Raw genomic sequence first — 16,447 nt, 5'->3', positions numbered from 1 at the left:
ATTTTGTTTAATAGAAGAGCAATATAAAAAATTGTTCTCACATCGTCACTTATTTTATACAGTTCTCCTGTAGTCATAGAGAGGAGGCCTTTGTGTGTAACCTTCAGTGCGCATCCATTCAAGGCATGATATATCTAAAAGGAAGTAAAGCAAATTTTAAAATTTAATATATAGTTATTCCTCTGATGGTTCTGCACCTAATTTGGCTTCTCTCTATTCTGACTTTTTTTTTTAAATGCCTACTGTAAGTGAACATTCTTTGTCAAACTGAAGCGATTCTGCTGAAAGGGTTTGGAGAAAATTCATTACCAGTTTATTTAAAAATTTCAAAGTGCCTCTCAATAAATATTGCTTCTGTAGCAATTATGTTCAAATAAAATCAATGGAGTTTGACATGAATAAGCTTACAAGTGATTATATGTACAGAGGTTGACTCTGTTAACAGTTTAATTGTTCAGTGTGCTTCTTGAGGGTTTCTGTGATGATGGGCATGTTTCTGTTTCCATTTTTAATGCCCTTCTACCAACATGAGAAAATGACATTTTGAATTTCTGGTGATATGCAGGCTTGCAAAAATACATATTAAAGAAACTATTTGCACAGTAAAGGTGGCGCCTGCAACTTCAACATTTCACAGGCGCAGGACTGTACATTGTGACTGGAGAGCTCAAGAAAGGTTGATACTATAATGAAAATTTGAAAGGCTCCTAAATTGTCATCCTTTTTCCTTTGTTATTTTGATCTACATTTAAAAGGCAAAAATGTAAAATCTTCGCACAGCAGGTTTCTGCTCTGAAGTTTATTTTCCTATAAGGCAATTTTTTTTATTAATACTGTACGCAGGTCCATGCAGCTGTGAAAATTACCCAGAGTCAATTTTATTCATTTAGAAGCCAAACTGCTTTTATGCTACACCAAACCATAATAGTATTTTGTGCTCAATGGACGGTGTCCTGATACAGTTTATGTGGCTTGAACTCATTCATCGCCGTGAGCATGAAATTCAACAGATTCGCCTCTAGACACACAGTTTGACGGAGGAATTCATTTCCTTTCCGTTTTGTAATATGAATGTAATTGTTTGAAAAAAAATAACTTCATATCATGTATGCATTTACATTAACTGCCGCAATCTGGTGAAAGACTGATTAAACTAGCATTCATATCTACCCACATGAAACTCCAATGCCCTGTTGCCATACAAAAGACTGGGACAAATTACTTATTTATATATACAGAACTCACTCATAATGGCCAGCTGCAGGTATTTTTGGAAAGTGCATTTTAATAAGCTTCTATTCAGGGTGTACAAATGGGGAAGAAACAGTTTACACTATAGAGTTAAACGCATAGGGCTTCCCATTCTACCAGCGAAATCAATCATTTGTCCAGACTGTGGGAGTCAGATTTAGTTAGTGAAAAGAGCCCCATATATAAACAAGTCAATAACTCATTGTGTGCTATTGTTTGTATGAAGCAGTGTGCTTACAAAAAGCTGCCCCACTCCTCTTAGAATGAATGTCACTGTATTCAGACACTGGGAGAGGTTCCTTTGTTTCTATCGGGTGCTGGCTGGCGTTTATGTATGGGAAAGAGAAGTGACCGATTAGAGTCCCCCCCAAAAAAAAAACCTTGCCACCATCGTACACTGTGCTTAAGCGATCTTTATTTACATTGAAGTTATTCTGTTAAATGTGAACAAGTGATTTTAGATGTGCCATTACACCTACTTACCTCTCTAACACTAATGTGCCTTTCTGAGGTTCAAATCAACACTTGCATCAAAATAGCCAGCCACGGTTCTTTGTAACTGCAAGAGATTCTTTTTTTTAAAAAAATACTAGGACTGGCTGGCGCAGTTAACATGCTTGATTGAAATATCTTCTAATAGACACTGATGTTACAAACTTTGTAATGTGATGAAAAAATACGAAAGGCTAATGAAGAAGTTTGATAATGTGTTCTCAATAGTCCCCGAATGAATCCATTACCTTTTAAAATGTAAATGCACAATGACTGCTGGATTGTTGGCAAGCCTCATTGTGCATCCCACTGCATCAACAAGCAGAATTATCTTTTACTTTCACGTTTGTGATTTTCACTGATGCTTAAGCAAGCCTCCACGTTAATCTTAAGGACGCTGATCATCTACCGACAGACTGCAGAGTAATTCTCTCAAACTGCTGAGGGGACACTAATTGTGGAATGGTCCATGCTGGAGTTGGTGGCTTTTTAATGTTAAATGCTTCATACTTTACAACAAAAAGCAGAGAGTAGAAATGATCCATTTTACAGAATCATGCAATTCTGTTGAATAAGCCATTACAGCAAATTCCTTATTAAGCTCAAAATGGTTACCAAACTCAATTTTCTTTCTAGGAGTAATGATTTCTCTTCTCCTATTTTAGGGGAGCCTAATTCTGAACCTTGGTACCACGCCTCCAGCCTCAACCAGGATGGTAGGATAGGCCGATAGGAGAAAAGCTTTGAGGAAAAGGGGGAGGGGGGTAAACCAAAACTGGTGGGTGCCACTGCTTTCCCTCCTCTCCTGAGGAAGACTGTTCTGCAGCCGTGTAATGCTCCAACAGGCCAGTCGGCCAAGAGCAGGCGAGAGCTCACCCCAATGGCGGCAGGTGGGTTCAAATGGAGATAAGGCCAGGGTTTAAGTTCACAGCCTCCTGCTGCAGGGGCCAATGCTAAACAGCTAAAACTATTTTAATTTTGCTTCGTAATAATTTTTGTTGTTATCTCTATTGATGCGCACTCTACTTATCACGGTCACCGGATACAAAGTTTGGCTTGTTTTATAGAAAATAAAGGAAAAATACATTGTGAACTAATATGTAGATTAATGGAGCCCTGGAGGTACATTTAAATGGAGGGTTGTGTTGGTAAATAGCTTAAGGAGAAATTCATTAAAAATTAAGCTCCTATATAATAGATTTCTAATTTAAAGATACGAATGAATGCAACTGTGCACAATCTGTAATCTGGAGGTTTCTGTTCCTAAAGTATACAGTGATACTTCTGAATTAAACCCAACTCCTTCCTTCCTGTCTTATCTGTCTGTCTAGCTTTTTTTCTGTGCAGTACAAAGTCTGACCTAGCTTGTGAAGCTCAGAGTTGGCAGCTGTGATTGCAGTGCAGATTTCACACAGTGTAATTACTGCAATGACACTAGGACTGAGAGGTAGAGAGAAAAAAGACCCTACAGGTTATTAGTACTAAACACTGGGAGGAATCAACGAGAGTCAATGCGTAATTTTGAGGACTATCAAGCCTCATCAGGAACAGCAGGGAGGAAAGTGCTGTACTTCATCATCTCACTCTCCTACTTTTGTTGAAAATTACAGTAATTAAAAAAGAGCTAAGTACTTCTCAGGCAAGGGGTCTTTTTCTTTATCCATCACCTTCTAGTTCACTGCTGATTTTGCCTGACCTTTTCTGGTGAAGTCTATCAGAGTCACCACAGATCTTTGTTGAGTGCTTCTCTAAAAGCTAATTACTATCCACTGGATGATTCAGTATTGATCAGAAAAGGTAGCACGGCAAATGAGAGAACCAACACCCAGGCATTGGCAATCGAAAGGTAATTCCAGTCCCATAGAAACCGGCCCTCTTATTCCACTTATTAGAAGCAGCTGTGATGTTTTCAAATCGATAGGCAGCACTGGATTGATTCTTTTGACTAAAACCTTTCTTCAATGATGGGTACAATCAGTGGCCTAGGACATCAAAGACCTTGATCCTAAGTCTCTATGCCCTGAGTCTCTATGTTTTCTGTTGGCAAACAGCCATAATGTTAAGGGCAGTGCAACACTTTAATTTTACATTGGGTCATTGTCGCATCATTTCAACAATTGCAGCATTAGATTTTCAGTGTCTATATATGTGTGTGTGTAATACCAAAACTAATTTTTACACTGCTTCAAATCGTAACCTAAAACAAACTGTGATAAAATATATTCTTGGTTTTCTCTTCATAATGAGCCCAATTGAAAAACCCCTTTTCCTGAGCTCATAGTTGTTGACAGGATAAATCCTTCTTGAATGTGAACGGCCAATAATCCCCTGCCTCAGAAATGTCACAAAGATCATTTGGCCACAATTACATATTTCAATGGCACTTTATATATCATTAATTTTATTTCTTTATCTATTAAGTGTGTGCTCACTGAATCTAGAATACCAGCCTGGAAACAGACAACTGCTTAATGTCCAAGTGAGACATTCCCTTGTCCATTATTCTAACAGAGGCATTAGTTCGTCTGAAACAAGCAGGTAATGCCTACATTAAAATATCGGACAAAGGAATGTCATATGAAAATGTTAAATGTTCGTCTGTTAATATCGCCGACAGTCATTTCTAGGCTACAAGGTTTGCACAGAGGAGATTTTGGGAAAAAAATTATTTGCAGCTGAAAGAGCTAGAGAGTTGCACGGATAAACAATTGTAAATGTTCACAGATGTCGGGAATGGCACCTACATGACATTATTTTTAATTCCAATCCCCCATCCCCTAGAGTCTTCATGCTCCATTCACCTGCACGACCAAACCCTGTAGTCTGTACCTGGAGTGCAAAATGCTCAGAAGAAGAGGGGGAAAGAAACTTCTCAGTACATAAAAGGAGCTCAATGGGAATTTAAAATCAACTCCCCCCACCGAAATAAAAGCATCAAAGCCGATTGAAGTCTTAGTATCCATATAGGAAGAAAGCAAGTAATAGAGCACATGTTGAAGAATAATAATAAAAAAAATTACTAATGGTCATGGACAAAGCCAAGCTCCAGCAGAACACCAGGTGTAATTTTAGTCTGCCAGTGCATATTTTGATGAACTCTGCTTTATAATAGCAATTCTCCCTTTAAATTCTGACTGCTAGCAGCATGAAAACCTGTACCCCTTCATCAGCCTGTTATGCTTGGTGTGATTTCAGTTCACAGCCTCTCTATTGACACCGTGGCAGGTGTTCACTAAACAACTTTATTTCTCTCTACCAGAATACAGACTGCACTGAAGTGTAATCTCCCTGCTGCCTGCTTATGTTTTATTTTATAAGAATCTATACAACACGACAGAGAGAGAGGGGGGTGAAAGAGAGCCTCAATAGAATGGGCAAACACGTGTTTTGTCCTGGAGACATGTCAGAGGTTCTCAGATTTCTATTACTGTATTCCCTGGCTTTCATTTGAAATCCTCCAAAAACTTACTGGAATTAATCAACCATTCTCAGCAACCCAAAGAGCTGATAACTTCAGAAAGAACGCGACCTTGGTTGTACTTTATTGAGTTTTACCCTTTCAGTGCTACAAATAAGTAAGTTTTTGTTTCAATGGCCTCAATAAATATCTATTTTATTTTGTACCAATATTTTCTTTTAATGACAAATGGACAAATAATCAATATTTAATTTTAAAATATATTTTGATACAAGTAAGAAAAAGTTGTATTAAAGAAAATTCTACAAGTTCCAGAACACATTGTGAAACTAGGATTATTACTCCTTTGATTTCTATTCCTCTCCAGCCAGCTTACTGCCACAGTGCATGGACTTAATTTGTTCGGAAGCTTTCATGCTAGCATAATTTTTTAATTCCAGGCTTTTTCTTTTGCTATCAATCTCTCTTAGTCATTTATTTTCCAGCTATTTTTCCTTTTATACATCACTTCAAAAAAATATTGGACCCACTTAGCAGAAGTTGGAAAATGTAGGCTGCACCTGCCCCTGAACTGTATGAAGGGGTTTCCTTTCGCACCAATGCTAAGTAGTTGCTGTGTAAGGCTTAACCTGACTCCATGGCCAAGTGGTGAGACTCCCTTCTCCAGGGAGTCCCATTCTCCTTCACTCCAAAATCAGGGCAGGCCTTGACTCCAGATTTATTTGATAATTTTCATCCAGTGTGAAGCAAAGATAAGTGGACAGGAGACACTTGTCTCAATATCACCTCCTTTGGCTTGCACCATTATCGCTTTTATCATTTAATCACTCCAGCCCTCCACCTTATCACAGACCTCTCCCTTTACCCTGGCTCTGTACCTGCTTAAAAGCTGTTCATCTCTGACATCTTCCAGTTCTGATGAAAGGTTATCAAACTGAAATGTTAACTTTGTTTTTCTCTCTCCACAGATGCTACCTGACCTGCTGAGTGTTTCCAGCATTTTCAGTTTTTATTTCAAGGACAGGGAACCTGGCCTGTGTTGTTTTGTACAGTTGTTGTGAAGATGCAGCCTTAAGACTTCCTTCAGTTCTACCAAAGTGAGTCAGAACTGATTGAAGTACTGCAGCCACACTAAATGAAGCCCAAAATCTTGCTCTGCAATTGGGCTTTTGATATTCATGTAAAGTCCTCATAAAGTAGTCAATTTACCATCAGGCAATATTAATACTGAAAACACCAAGAGAGCCAACATTTGCAATTAGCATAAAGAGGCCATCACTCGTTGGAAAATAATTGGAAAGCTCATTTTCCTGCTTGTCTGATACATTTAGTGTAAAAGTTATACAGACAGCAGTTACTTTGAAACACTATTAATCACTGTGAGGGAGGATCTCAACATTGAAAATAAAATACCATAAAATTAACCTTTTTAATTGATTCCAAGAATGCGGTAGCTTTATATATTTTCTATGAGCTCGGTATATCTAGTTCTGCATTATGACGTTCACAATGGGTGGTCAGAATGCAGGTCCTGATGTGAAATCTGGAAGGAGATTAAATAGTTAATGAAAATACTTTCTCAGGTGGCACATTGTACGAAGGGATGGTGGATGGGATGCCGGATTTCTCTCTCGGTTCCCCCAAAGGCGAATTCCCAATTTTTGTTCGTGTCACCAGCGAAGGTGCTGATAAAAGAAGAGCTGCCTCCGTACAGGGGCAGAGGTAGCAACAGCATTCAAATCACCCCCTGCTGCCCCGGTGCTCTTTCGAATACCCAGCTCAACAGCATGCCTTTGCCAGAGGCCAGGTTAACTGTCCAACCTTTTGGTTGAGGAATGCTGCATCGCATAGGAGATAAACAGAAAGGGAGCTTTTGGTTATTTTCAGAAAATAAGCAAAATAAAAAGAGATGAATTAAATTAAAAAATACCTGTTATACTGTAAATTCAAATGGTCATATGGGCATCAACTCAATAATACTGTTCTGAACTGCCAACATGGAACCTTTGCAATATAAGCAATATGTTGCAATCTGTTTATTAGTAAAGTAAAATCTCTTAAAGAGAATAGAGATCTCATTCTGAAAAGCACTGTTAACTCCAGACAAATACACACTGATGTAAGTATAATTGTCATTCAAGGACAACATTTCCGTGTTCCCATTATGTAGAATCCTTGACCCAGGAGTGCAACATTTAAATGTACAATCCTGATTCAAGCATAAACTGTTCATGTTTTCATTGGTCAACCTGCTGTTTGTCATTCCAGTCACCTTTTATACACTAATATCTTTGTTGCAAAATATTATATTTTGCATAATAACGTATTTTAATTTAGATTCTGTTGCAGCATGGGTGGTTAAATGGGCTGAGGTACCAATATTATAAATTGGTCATCTTCTATAAGCAGTTTGCCAAATTCTTGATCCAAGCACAAAATATTTTGGCAAATTAGTAAAGGATTTTTCATAGTTCAGCTGTACAACCTATACACTTGACTTTTTGTCTTGACAGGAGATAAAAAGAAAAGGGAATGCTAGAAATCTGAAGTAGTAACAGAAAATTACTGGAGATGCTGCAGGGTAGAAAAATAATCTGGATTTTATATGGTATCTTTCATGTCCTCAAGACATCCCAAAGCACTTCACATGAATGAATAACTTTAGAAGTGCAGTCACTGTTGTTTTGTAGGCAAACCTTGGCAGCCATTTTGTGCACATCAAGATCCCACGAAGAACAATGAGTTGAATGACCAGTTGACCTGCTTTTTGGTGGCGTTGGTTGGGAGATGAATGTTAGCAAGAACACCAGAAGAACTCCCTCCTTCAAAAAAGAGCCATGGGATCTAATATGTCCACCTGAATAAGCAAAAAGGGCTTTGGTTCAACATCTCATCCAAAAGATGACACCTCTGACAATTCAGCACTTTCTCAGTGCTGCATTGAAGCATCAGCCTAGATTGATGTGCTTAAGTCATAGAGTGGGGCTTAAACCCCCAATCTTCTGACTCAGAGTTGACAGTACTTTCACTGAGCCTAGGGAACACCAGGGTTGTTAGCATCTGAAACATAGGTTAATGTTTTTGATGCTGGGAGCAATACAAATTTAGAAAAAAAATTCTCTTGTCTATTACCCAAAGGTGGTGGAAAAACATCTCAGTGAGACAGGGTATAGGTACAGGATGAGTTGCAATGGATTGCTCTACTTTTGTCCAAGAGGCAGAAGTTGAGAGGGAAAGGGCACTATTCCTACATTTCAAGGTTCGCTAGTCACAACTGAAGAGGGGCCAGAGATAGAAGTCTAAGCAGCTTCAGGATTTATCCAGTAGACATGTTTGTCACAAGATTCCCATAAGCCCACAGGCTGAGCTTTCACCAGGTCGACGATTATATCAATGGATCTTCACAAATCATGCAATTCATGCAAATAACTCTCTAGGTCTGCCTGGAGTACATTTGGATGCAATTCAAAATGGAGTGAACTAACTGCAGTCCAAGTTAGATTGGACTGAATGCATTGTATGGTCTGACTGTCTAGTATAGTCCAAGTTCATCTGGACAAACTGATGAGTTCAATCGAGATTGGTCTGTTCCCACTACAGCACCATGCTAGGTTGGATTAGCAAATCACAACAACTAGGATGAAGTTGAGATACCAGCTGCAACAATTATTCTATCTCCACCAATGATTCAAATCCCGGTCCCAGCTCCAGTGAGGACATGCCACAAATTTCTGGTATAGAATATCATGACTGATAACCAACCAAAAAAGCCACTCCCCACCCAAACACAAACATAAACATGCACTGTGTGTGTGCGCACAACCACAGCAGGGTTTATAGAAAGGATACAGCAGCAATTTGAATGAGTGGTCAGATGTCAAATGAAATGGCAAAAAAGTGAAGTAGGAAGGAGTAAAGGACAAGCTAAATGTATAAAGTCCTGTCACTGTGAATGAGTAACAGCTAACTTTCATTGTTTACTGTCGGTAGAATACAGGCATCAATGCCTCAAAGTTTGGGGACATTCATGCTAAGGTCAAAGGTGACAAAATATGGGAGCCCTTTAGAGGCATAGGTGACGATCTGCACCACCAATGATATCTAAGTAAATCTGAGACAGGGACAGTGACATCAGATGATGTCACATGTACAAACGAGGGGCGAAAGGTAGGCAACACAACAGCAAAAGTATCATCCTCTGTTCTCCAATGTGATAGAGTAAAGACAGCTAAAAGCCACCAAATGGTTTTAAAAGAATGATTGTAGGTTGTGATATCAATATTTACTTAAAATGCCTCTCAATCCATTTGGACATCACAAAGGGAATTTAATAACTAGTTCCTGATAAGTATTGATCTGCATAAATCCACTTCCTTTCTTGTTTGCTATCACTGGCCTTTAATTTTTCCCATCCCACAGGAGCAAACAGTTTCTATGGCATTATCTAGCCATTTGACTGTGATTACTGGCTAACTGGGCACCTAAAATTTGGCAGGAATTTGACTTTATAAACGAATCAAAAGAACGGGTACAGCTGAGCACTCTTGAAACAAATCAACAACTTGATAAATTGTGATTAAGAGAAATGAAAAGAAAACCCACCAAAGCTGGAAATCTGTAATAAAAGCAAAAAGAAACCCAACTAAATATAATTAGATCAGTCAGCACCTGAAAGAGAAATACAGGTTACAGTTTCAGGTGGAGCCCTTTATCAGGATCCTTTCGAGTAAATTTTTACAGAAAGGAATATATAATGGGAAGGATCTCTCACCCCTTCCAGAACTTGCATAAATTTCGATGGAAGGAAAATCAGGTAACCGGCGGGTGATCCTCCTACCAGATTGTCCTTTCTGTGCTCCTTCCAGGTGATGCTTAACACCCAGGTGGTAGAGGCGAAGATCTACCCCTTTAACCATAGAATCCTGGTTCTGATGAAGGATCCCACCCAGAACCTTAACCTGTCTTTCTCTTTCAGATGCTGACTGACCGGCCCTGCATTTTCAGATCCTACTGCATTTTCCCAACTGTACACCTAAGTTAATAATGGTAGAAAGAGTGCAAGAAATGCAAAGTTAACTTTAATCACTGATTTATTTAAACTATATAGCGATACACCCAGAGAATGAACTTGATATTTTAGAGAAACTTTTGCGATTTGAGTCAATGGAACATGACAAAAATTAAACAGCAGATCAATTAAGGAGTTAAAAAGACACTTGACTGATTTGAACCAATTAATAAAGGAGAGATGAGCAACGAGGAGATTACTGGCAGCACACTAAGAAAAAAAAATTGTTGCTGGCAAATATTGACTATTCAACTGAAAATGTTGTAAATAATTTATTTCCCTGCATGTATATTCCAACAACAACAACTTGCATTTATATGTTGCCTTCAACATAGAAAAACGCCCATGGTACTTCTCAGAGGCATAAGCCAAGCCAAAGAGGAGTGACCAAAAGCTTGGTTCAAGAGGTGGGTTTTAAAGGAAGGTCTTAAAGGAGCAGAGCGAGGTGAAGAGGCGGAGAGGGAATTCCAGAGCATGGGGCCTAAACAGCTGAAGGCACTGCCGTCAATGGTGGGGCAATGTGAGGGGAGGGGTGCACATGAGGCCAAAATTAGAGGAACGGAGAGTTCTGGGGGAGTTGTAGGGCTGGAGCAGGTTACAAAGATAAGGAACGATGAAGCCATGAAGGGATTTAATTTGGAGGCATTTGGGAACCAGGAGCCAACGTGGGTCAGCAAGGAGGGGGGTGATGGGTGAGTAGGATTTGGTGCAGAGTAGATATAGGCAGCAAAGTTTTGGATGAGCTGAAGTTTACAAGTTGTGGAGAATGGGAGACCAGCCAGGAGAAAAATAAATTCATACATTTTCACATGAAGTAACATAATTTTTATTTGTTCTCGGAGTGTGGGCGACAGTCTCAAGGCCGCATTTATTGCCCATCCCTAGTTGCCCTGAGAAGGTGGTAGTGGGCCTTCACCTTGAACCACTGATATGATGGTACTTGTGGTGATGGTACACCCACAATGGTGTTAGGTAGGGAATTCCAGGACATTAACACTGCCTACTATGAAGGAACAGCAATATATGTCCAAGTCAGGATGATGTGTGACTTGTTGCAATACTGTTCTAAATGCTGTTGCGCTATAATAATCAAAGCTTAAAGATTACCATTGGCAATATTAGCAGACAAACTCATATGACATTCCCCTGCCCACTACTTTTAAATGGGTAAACCCTTCCTCTAACAAGCAGACAAAGGAATGACAAACATGTATTAATAAAGCTTGCTGTTATCGCTAACAGCAACTTCTAGGCTAATATTTTGTTTGTTGCTATGAAGGCAGATCAGATTATCAAATGTACACGTTTCTATCTCATAAGGTCTGCTCGAATGATTTTATGTTCAAATAGTTTAAAAAGCTCGTGACTCAGAGCCTGCGTGAGTCTGTTATTGGAGCCGCTGAACGTGATTCCTGCCCCATCATCATGAAGATTGTATATGCCTACTGATGTACTGGTGAAATGAAAAGGTTAAAGAGTTATCTAAAGTATCCCGGAGTAAAATACACACATGGTTCACTGAGGCAGGATTCATTGGCACTGACATCATTGTCACTGGGACATTCCAGAGATATTGTTGTGATAATGATCAAAATAATATTACCAGAGGGATGAAAATGTACAAATTAGAAATTTGTGGATTCTAATTAATGTGGGATTTCATTACCGTTGTTAAAAAAAATCGTTAGATCAAATAAACAGGGCCGAAATTAGCTATGACTCTAGGGTACGCACTCCAATTTATACACCAATGTTCCTTTGTGCACAAAGTTTGAAAGTGATGGTAAATATAAGTTGAATTTTACAGCAAGTCTTCTGCACCACTTCAGGAATATAATGAGCTTCACAATAAGACTTTGTTCATCTCCCATTATAATTTTCAACATTACACATTTATTAACCCTCATGTCACAGCATTTAGTAAAGTATCTTCACAGAGTATTCTCACTTAAGCAGCATTCTGTGCAACTTTCGAGTTTACTAATTCTACTTTACCATAATCAGGGCTAGAAATAGACAGATACCCATCTCTCCAGTTTTATAATTCTGAAAAAGGTTTAATGACCGTAAAAATACACTAAAGAGTTTCAGAATTCAAAAACGTAAGTATAAAGTACAGTACTTGTGAAGTACAGTCTACTCCTGGTTATTCAAAGTCGTTTTTGGTGCTAAAAAAAAATGAATTATCCAGTAATTTGAATGAATATAAATATCATAGTAAAGAAGGAACTTAGTGTTTTAAAAATGGATTTTGGATAATTTGATTGAAGAGGAGTAGACTGTATTAAAGAGAACAAATGGCTGAGGGGGTTAATTTTTCCAAAACCATCCTGGTCTGCTTGAAGTTTATGTGATTTTGAAATTAAAAACTGAAGTTGAAAGCAAGTCCGTATAACCAAACTGAATCACTGAAAGCGTGAAGCTTGAGCATCCAGTTTTACATCTCAGTGGAGTTTAGAGCTCCCCATGAAGTCATCGCCTAGACTCCAATTTGGTCTCTTAACTCAGGTACTGAACAAACTGATAAAACACTGACCACGGGATAAATGGACAGGTAAAGTTGACAAAGGGACTTCTGCTGAAATGAAAAATCTGTCATTGATACGGACCACACCTTGTCATTGCGAAGACAAAAACGAAGATTTTGAAGCCTAGAAATTATGGTTGATGATCTGAGTGGATGAATACTTAACGCACTCATGCAACATTCCTTTGTCTGTTCTTTTAAAACAGGCCTTCACCCATTTATTTTAAATGTAATAATGCCTCCACTAAACAGAGGAATGTCACCAGTACATAAACATTCTCTGCTAACATTACTAACGGATTATATCGTTTTTTTTCTGTAATTAAAATAAACCAGCTACAATCACCACAATGTTCTTCTAACAACCAAATCAATTAAATGGCAGAAGAAATATGTACTTTAAAGTTAACCAATAAACATACCACATCTTGTTTAAATTCTACGGGACCCTCAGCTACCAAAGATATATCTATAGAATACCTTTGTAGTGCTGGTTATCTATTACAGTCCACTTAATATTTTGTTCTTGGGATGCAGGCAACATTGGCAACAGGGCTCAGTTGCCCTGAGAAGGTGAGAATGTGAGCCACATGAGGCAGTTAGTGTGAGTCAGCACATATTGTGGGAAAGGAGTTACATGCTGGCTAGACCAGATAGGGGTGGCAGATTCCCTGAAGGACACTAATGAACCAGTTTGGTTTGTACAACAATCCGGCAACTTTATGTGGTCATTTTATCTGGTTCCAGCCCACAGATCTATTAAATTCAATTTCACAATTTACCATGATGGGATTTGAACACATAACCTCTGCTAGTCCAGTGCCATAACCACTAGGCTACCATACCCTGGAATTCAACACTAATGTCCCTCAATGGAAGAACTAAAATTCTAAAGGCACTGGAAAATGATTATGCAGAAGTGCACAATTCAAATTCACGATTATCACAGGTCCCTTTGATTTTGCTTACCATTTTTTCTGAATAACTCAACATACCAGCGGTATATGGCAGATAAAGCTGGATTGGGCTTTGAAGCACACAAAACACTGTAACAATATATTCTAAGTGAACAACTCCCCACCCCTACCAAATGATTTTTGGTTCTTCCCGTTCCCCCTGCCCCAACTCTACTATCAGACTATCATATTTTGTCTTTTTTTCATTCTAATTATTGAGTAACCTTGGGCTTACAGTGCATAACATCACCAAGGTGGGAAAGGGTGGTTGAGATAAATCAAGAAGTAGAAGTTAGTTGATGCTAAGCTTCTTTTTCAATAGCCTGTAGATTGCATGAGGAAGGGGATGCTGAGGGAGGTGAAGAGTTTTAAGGTCACTTACAAATAGTAAGTTACAGTAGGAGACAGTGTGATGATTTTGATAGGGATGCAAGGATGAGGAAGAACACTTAGGATGACATAATTGGAGCTTAGATGGAACGAGGGAGGAAAGATCAGAGGAACGATGACCATTGTAATATTGATAAATAGAGAGCTACAAGAAAGGTTGCAATGGTTAGAGAGACCGGCAGACAGAAGAGTCTTTATTTGGTCATTATGAGGTGTTGCAGATTGAGCTGATCCAACCTCCCTCTAAGGAAGTAACTCACCTTCCCCACTTGTGACATTAATTCATATGGGTGTTTTTAATGAACAGATACAAGGAAAGAAATTCATTGACTCAACTTCTATATTCCAAATAGTAAGGGATGAATTTCAGATAGGGGTGGGGTCCCTTGTTTGGTTTGGGGCTTTAATGTAGAGAAGCCACTCAGATAAATAACCAACTCAGGGTTACATATTTGACATAATTCACACTTAACCCTTCATTTACTCCATATTAAGGTGTATGTGTATGTGAGAAATCCACTAACTTGTAAAAATGATGGATTAAAAAAAATGCAGCTTTCCCGATACTGAGTGTTAAATACTTAACACATTTCCCTGTGTGCAGAGAAACAAGAACTAAGTCAAACATGAAAGTGTAACATTTGTTAACTCCAGACCTCTGAGCAACCTCACAGTTTTTGTTATATTAGCAACAAATTCTTCATAAGTATTAACTTCAATGTTGAAAGAAATGATGAATCACTAAAGGATGTCTGTTTGTTCCAGATCAAGACAGCTGAAATTAAATTGTCTGAGAATTGTGCTGATGATACAGGCATTTGGTTGTCGGAGGCCAATCATCACAGCCCCAGGACATTGCTGCAGGAGTTCCTCAGGGCAGTGTCCAAGGCCCAATCATCTTCAGCTGCTTCATCAATGACCTTCCCTCCATCATAAGGTCAGAAATGGGGATGTTCGCTGATGATTGCACAGTGTTCAGTTCCATTCGCAACCCCTCAGATAATGAAGCAGTCCGAGCCCGCATGCAGCAAGACCTGGACAACATCCAGGCTTAGGCTCATAAGTGGCAAGTAACATTCGTGCCAGGCAAGTGCCAGGCAATGACCATCTCCAACAAGAGAGAGTCTAACCACCTCCCCTTGACATTCAACGATATTACCATCACCGAATCCCCCACCATCAACATCCTGGGGGTCACCATTGACCAGAAACTTAACTGAACCAGCCATATAAATACTGTGGCAACAAGAGCAGGTCAGAGGCTGGGTATTCTGTGGCGAGTGACTCACCTCCTGACTCCCCAAAGCCTTTCTACCATCTACAAGGCACAAGTCAGGAGTGTGATGGAATACTCTCCACTTGCCTGGATGAGTGCAGCTCCAACAACACTTAAGAAGCTCAACACCATCCAGGACAAAGCAGCCTATTTGATTGGCACCCCATCCACCACCCTAAACATTCACTCCCTTCACCACCGGCGCACAGTGGCTGCAGTGTGTACCATCCACAGGATGCACTGCAGCAACTCGGCAGGGCTTCTTCCACAGCACCTCCCAAACACGCGACCTTTACCACCTAGAAGGACAAGAGCAGCAGGTACATGGGAACAACACCACCTGCACGTTCCCCTCCAAGTCACACACCATCCTGACCTGGAAATATATCGCCGTTCCTTCATCGTCGCTGGGTCAAAATCCTGGAACTCCCTTCCTAACAGCACTGTGGGAGAATCGTCACCACATGGACTGCAGCGGTTCAAGAAGGCGGCTCACCACCACCTTCTCAAGGGCAATTAGGGATGGGCAATAAATGCTGGCCACGCCAATGACACCCACATCCCATGAATGAATTTTTAAAAAATTATATGGGGTAAGGTTGCTTGTCTGCAATCTGTTATAACTACCTCTTCATCGTCATATACTTGTCAATTCCAAATCAATTTCACAACTACCAAATGACATTTTATTTAGAAGCAGAGAAACGGAAGCATAAATTAAATTAAATAATCAAGAGAATGTATTTGCAGAAGTTCACCATCATTTTACTCGATCAGATTTTTCACACAGGGCTCAAAAGAACCCAAGACAACAGGTGCTTTACATGATTTACAGCTTATAAAAATAGTTCTTTGAAATGCTAACTGATGCTTCTTTGCTGTGCATCGCGTTTTGGCTACAACTAACTGATGGCATTTTGAAGAGTCAAATCTCTGACCTGGACTACGTGTAACTTAAAGGCACTTTATTAGGAGTTACAGGGAGCGGACAGGAAATTGGACATGAATTTAGATTGAGGTTAGGATCAGATCAGCCATGATCTTATTGAATGGCGGAGCAGGCTCGAGG

The 16,447-nt window shown here is 39.4% G+C and overlaps 1 protein-coding gene across 1 annotated transcript in view; it reads right to left on the bottom strand.

The window, feature by feature from the left end:
- Positions 1 to 16,447, bottom strand: part of LOC137328070 (doublecortin domain-containing protein 1-like) — a 485,645-nt gene that overhangs the window by 332,863 nt on the left and 136,335 nt on the right. Inside the window, exon 9 of the mRNA XM_067994210.1 lies at positions 42 to 134. Within this exon, the coding sequence (XP_067850311.1) occupies positions 42 to 134 (93 nt within the window). The remainder of the gene's footprint in view (positions 1 to 41; positions 135 to 16,447) is intronic.

The sequence above is a fragment of the Heptranchias perlo genome, chromosome 12 (assembly GCF_035084215.1).
Source record: "Heptranchias perlo isolate sHepPer1 chromosome 12, sHepPer1.hap1, whole genome shotgun sequence".
Lineage (NCBI taxonomy): Eukaryota > Metazoa > Chordata > Chondrichthyes > Hexanchiformes > Hexanchidae > Heptranchias > Heptranchias perlo.
The sequence above is the reverse complement of the archived record's forward strand: the minus strand, read 5'-3'. Positions and strand labels throughout refer to the sequence as shown.